This window comes from Merops nubicus, unplaced genomic scaffold (genome assembly GCF_000691845.1).
Source record: "Merops nubicus isolate BGI_N331 unplaced genomic scaffold, ASM69184v1 scaffold34889, whole genome shotgun sequence".
In the NCBI taxonomy this organism is placed as follows: Eukaryota; Metazoa; Chordata; class Aves; order Coraciiformes; family Meropidae; genus Merops; species Merops nubicus.
In genome coordinates this window covers 20,509-26,221 of record NW_008632293.1, presented here as the reverse complement: position 1 = coordinate 26,221, position 5,713 = coordinate 20,509, and the positions used below count along the sequence as shown (strand labels likewise).

Here is a 5,713-nt window from a genome sequence, read left to right as displayed (position 1 = left end):
CAGAGCCTGCAGTCACCGGCACTGCCAGCCCCAGGGTTTGGGGCAGAACCGGAGACTGCGGGAGGGGAACAAAGGCAGGAGGGGAAGGGAGAAGCCTGTCTGGTCTGGAGGAAATCCCAAACCTTGGGCAGCGAGTGGCAGGATTAAAAACCAGGTGTCCCTGGTCCTGTCTCCTGCTCTGAACACGAGGCCATATCCCATCAGGGGAGGCAGGCAGGGTACAGATGAAGCCTCTGCACTGCATGTGGCTCTGCCCCCTCTGGGATATCACCTGGTACAAAGTGTAGACTCAGAGGCTCTATTTTCTGTCTCAGCTAACAAGAATCTTTTCTCTTGCAGCTGCTGGGACTCTCAGGGTGGATGGATGGCCACCAGGACCATACAGCCACAGAGGAAGGGCAGGAGGTGAGGCTGCAGTTGACACCTTGCCTCTGCCCCTTCCCTGGTTTGTAAAAGGCTGTTGCCTGTTTGGAGAAGGGTTGGGGGAAGTCTGGTGGCTGCAGTGGATCCCCTGAGTCAGGGCACCTGGGTTGCCTTCGAGGTTCTGCCAGGGCTGGGCTTGGGACCTTGCTCTGCTCTGCCACACGGAGGCAAGAGCAGCTTTGCTCAGCTCCCTGGAAGCCTCCAGAGCTCGACTCACAGGTCCAAGCTCCAGCCTCCTGCAGCCAGTGGGCACCCTGCCGCCGACTCCTCCGGGAGCAGAGACTGCTGCACAGGGCAGGCTTCCCACTCACTGCAGCTCAGCCACCACCACCACCACTGTCCAGGAGGCAGACCTGGGCTGAACATGGGCCTGGAGACCATTTCAGGTGCAGACCTGGGCTGAACATGGGCCTGGAGACCATTCCAAGTGCTCTGAGAGACCCTGAGCTCATGCATCAGGCAGGAATCACTCTCTTCCTGAAGGCTCCCAGTCCCTTGGCTGAGCCTAGAGGCAATCCCTCCTCCCCAGCCCCTTTGGGGTGCTGCTTTATTGCAGCTCTGTGTTGTTTGAAAGATCTTTTGTTGTTTTTTTTTTAAAATTGTTTTGGCTGCAGGATTTATTGTCCTCATTAGCTTGAAACCCAACGTCTGTTTCTACATTGCTGCTCCATGTTAAAAACACAGCTATCCATCACTTCAAGAGATCTCGCCCAGAGGTCAGGGAACTTGAACCTGTGACACAAGCCATCCAGACAGATTGCAGTTGCATTTCAGAAAGAGATTTGTTGTTGGGAAGAAAGAAAAGTTAAGTGTTTAATCATTTTTCTTTGGGAGCTGTGCTCCAGAACACCACAGAAAGAGGAGAGCAGTGAGCTTCTGACCCCCTACCCCACCCCACTTCTCCTGAGATCTTTTTTGGGCTCTCCTACAGCCAGAGTTTCAATCCAGGTCTGTGCTGTTCATGTGCAAATCCAGGCTTTAAAAGATGTATTTTACGATGGAGAAAAACTTTGTCATAAAATCTGTCACAAACATGGTCATAAAATCTAAACCCTACTCTCTCCTCCCTGTCCTTCAGTGGAATTTCCTTCTGTTGGAAACTTTCCATCAAGCTCTCGTATAGGAAACCAGAAACTTCTCCAAACTGCATACTCAGGAACACTGAATATCTCTGGAGTTGTACATTTTTTCTCTTGTTTTTTCTAGTAAATCAGGAAATTGCATCTAAGACCAAAATGGGGGCAACCCTTTAGCAGGGCTCGTTGTGCCAGGACTAGGGCTGATGGTTTGAAACTAAAAGAGGGAGATTTAGACTAGAGGGATGGAAGAAATTGTTTATACTGAGGGTGGTGAGCCCCTGGCCCAGGTTGCCCCATCCCTGGAACCATCCCAGGTGAGGTTGGAGGTGTCTCTGAGCACCCTGCTCTAGCTGCAGATGTCCCTGCTCCCTGCAGGGGAGGGTTGGACTCAATGACCTTGAAAGGTCCCTTCCCACCCAACCCAGTCTGTGATTCTAAAATAACACAAGATCTGGTCACCTCACAATATTTTCTCTGGGTCACCACTGAACTTTTGGAGCAGAAGACATCCTTAACTGACACTGAGAAGCCCACGAAAGCACAAGTGCTGGTGTGAGTCTCTGTGTGCTCAGTTTTACTTGCAGGTAACTTGTGGGATTGGGACCTAAATCACTCAAGTGCTCTTGGAAAGAAATTTGGGAAACATGAGAAAATTCTCAGGTCAGTTCTACCCACCCCTGCCAACATCACAGCAGTTTTATACGGGTATAAATCCTGATTTACACCCACTACAGAGATGAAAACCATCCCCAGTAGTCCAGCCATGAAACCCAGCCTCTGTTTTCCTTTGCTTAGCAAAGAATTTGCAGGTGAAATAACAATAAATACTGAGCAAAGAACTTTAACTGGTATCCAGAGAGTTTGAACCAATATAGAGTTACTTCACCCAAGGAAATCAGAGCAGATCTTGCCAGCCCCACCAGGGTTTGCAAACCCACCACTCCTCTGGCCCAGCAGTTCTTGCATTTCAAACAACACTGCATCAAAGGAAACCAGGCTGGTAAGTTCTTGGGAGCCACTCAAGGAGCACACGTGCTTTTAGGGAGGCAGATATTTTCTTTCTTATTGATTTCCACATCACACCAACTCATACAACAAAAGAGAGAGAAAGGTATTTTAGGGGGGAACGTGTATTTAGATGCAGTTGGGTAAATAAAGGCTCTGTGTAGCTCCTCATCCCCCAGCCATGGGGTGTCCCCACAAGGTTCATTCTGAGGCCAGGCTCGGGAGGCACTGGAGAGTGGTTTCTAATCTTTATGCTCCATCTCTGAGCTCAGTGCAGCATGCTAAGAAAATACTGCTGTGAGACTGCAGCCTGCCTGAAACAATAGCTGTGAAGGAGCTTTGTGGGGAAGTAACACCAGCTCTGGCTTTTATTCAGCTTGATTTTATTGATTTGTAGTCAATGATGTCAGAGCTGATTGCTTCAGAAGAAATGTGCAGCTTGTACCCTTTTCATGTTGGCATCACTAGTGAGAGTATTTTCAGGCCAGTAAAGCTTTACAGAGTTCAATCTGAGAAAAAGAATCCTTATAATGAGGTATGAGCAGGAGTAATGTGTCAATCAAAGAGAAAAAAATGAAGACATGGAGTCACAGACTGGGTTGGGTGAGAAGGGACCTTTCAAGGTCATCAAGTCCAACCCCCCTGGACTGAGCAGAGACATCTGGAACTAGAGCAGGTTGCTCAGAGACCTGGCCAACCTCACCTGGAATGGTTCCAAGGATCCAGGCAACCTGGGCCAGGGTCTCACCACCCTCAGTGTGAAGAATTTCTTCCTTCTTTTTAGTCAAAATCTCCCTCCTTTGAGTTTCAAACCATCAGCCCTCGTCCTGTCCCAACAGGCCCTGCTCAAAATCTGTCCCCAGCTTTCTGACAGGCCCCTTGAAGTACTAAAAGGCCACAGTAAGGTCTCTCTAGAGCCTTCTCCTCTCCAGGCTGTCCCCTACACCTCCAACACTGCTGGGGAGCCCCAATTCTCCCCAGCCCAACCCCTGAGCCACCAGACTTCTCCCGAGAAAACTCTGGGATGTGATGAAAACATGAAACCATGCAGCATGTGGAAAACCACAGTTGTGCTGATGTTGTCAGACCACAGGATTATTTTGGTTGGCAAAGACCTTTAGGATCACCCCAGCGAGCCAGCCCTGGCTCGGCCAACTCACGGGTGGCTTGCTCCCCATCCACCCACGGTTTCAAGAGAAGGGAGGGAGGGTTCCACAGGCAGTACCTCTTTGGGATTTGCAGGGATACGTCTCCATCTCCACCTCATGGAGGGGGAAAGGGGCTTTTGCTGGCACCACAGGCCGGAACATGTAGCTGTCGTTGGGCAAGGAGTGCATGCGGGACACGGAGATCTTGCGGACGGCCAGCAGGTTCTGAGGGTCCCGTGGCCTCAGAGGGGCTGCACTGCCCTGCAGAGCAAGGAGACAAGGACAGGGAGTCAGCAGCTTGGTGGTGAACCTGCAGCAGTCTGGTTTTTTTGTGGTTTAAAACCTCGTGCACGTGTTCCTCTTGGTATCTTACAGAGGGTTTGCAGCCCTGGTGGCTGCAACGGGACGCTGGAGCTGCGCCGGGGGGGTTGGACAAAGAGCTCAGGTGGTGCCTGGAGTGAAAGGAGGAATTGGGGACCCACCATTAAGCTGATTCTGGGGCACCACAGAGAGAAAGTGAAGTCCAAGAAAATGGGGCTCACCTGCTAAACACACAAGGAACCCAACACTTCTCACACTGCTGTTCCCAGGGATGCTTTCAGCCCAGCCTGGGACAGATGGGCAAAACTCCAGTCCTCAGCCAGGCTGGCTGGGAGTTCCAAGGGGTTTTTTTTTGAATTTCATTATTATCTCCCCAAAACACAGACACAGGCAGACATTTAGATGCACACATGAACACCACTGCAGACCCTGGGGCCTCTCTGCTACAACAGCAGGAGGCAGAGGGAAGGAGAAGACATCACAGCAGCACCTATGTGGGTGTGGAGCTTGTTCTGGGGTAGAAAAAGGATTTCTCTGACAGCCTTTGCTGTCAGATGGGTCTGGTTGGAAATGCCTGGACAGAGCATGTCACAAACCTTAAACTTGACCCTTCTCTGCTTCTCTGAGGCCCTCTTCAGTTCAGGCACCTGACAGCAGATTCATCCTGGGGTCTCATCTTCCTGGCTGCATGTCTTTAAGTGGATTTTGCTTTGCTCTGCTGGGCTCTTTTCCCTCTCTGCTAGCAAAATCTGAGCCCAAGATCCCTCCCTGGTTAAACCCACCCAGGAGCTGCTTAAATCTGTTTTTTTTTCCCATACATTTCTGGCTCATAAATTTATTTCCTCAGCTAAAGAGACACATCCCAAGATAAATCACTCGATGCTTTTACCCTGCTGAGCTCAGCTCAGAAGATGGGTATTTACAGGTAGCTGGCATCCAGCCTGGCCCAGCAGGACTCAGGGTCCCACCCAGGTCTCTGGGTTGATAGATGAAGGGAACAGGAGGGTGGCTGTGCCAGTTGACCCTTGGCCACTGCTGCTAATGAGCTATCAGCATCACAAAGCCCCAGGCAGGTGGTTGGGAACACCCTGATGCCAGCAGAGAACAAAAGGGCTCCCTCCACTTTCTCAGCAGGCTAGCAGAAGGATCACAGCATCTGTCCACTGCAGCTCAGTTTGTCTTTACAGGGTCTCCCATCAGTCCTGGCTGGCTGGGAGGAATGAACAGAAATCCCTTCTTGACATTAACAGCTGCAGCTTGTGAGGTGACAGTGACTGAGAGCCAGCTGAGTTAGGGATGGGGCAAATCTCAGATGCCTTCAAAGCCACTCTGAGAAGTACTTGGAATACATGGACAGGAAGCTTGTGAGCTTATAGAATGGTTTTGGGTGGGAAAGACCTTCAAGTCCAACTGTTCCCCCAGCACTGCCAGGTCCCCACTGCCCCGTGTCCCTCAGCACCACATCTCCACAGCTTGGAAACCCCTCCAGGGGTGGGGACTCCAACACTGCTCTGGGCAGCCTGGCACAGGGGAAGATATTTTACCTGATATCTAACCTAAATCACTCCTGGTGCTACTTGAAGCCATTTCCTCTTGTCCTGTCATGAGGCAGAAGGTCTCCCCTGAGCCTCCTTTGCTCCAGGCTCAGCACCCCCAGCTCCCTCAGCTGCTCCTCCCCACACTTGGGCTCTAGACCCTTCCCCAGCTTCGTTGCCCTTCTCTGGCCACACTCCAGCC

General features: G+C 51.2%; 1 protein-coding gene across 1 annotated transcript in view; it reads right to left on the bottom strand.

The window, feature by feature from the left end:
• Window positions 1-3,732: 3,732 nt before the first annotated feature.
• LOC103780223 (voltage-dependent T-type calcium channel subunit alpha-1H-like) overlaps window positions 3,733-5,713 on the bottom strand; it is a gene marked incomplete at both ends in the record, with an annotated part of 18,869 nt that continues 16,888 nt past the window's right edge. Inside the window, one exon of the mRNA XM_008947883.1 lies at window positions 3,733-3,916. Coding sequence (XP_008946131.1) covers window positions 3,733-3,916 — 184 coding nt within the window. The remainder of the gene's footprint in view (window positions 3,917-5,713) is intronic.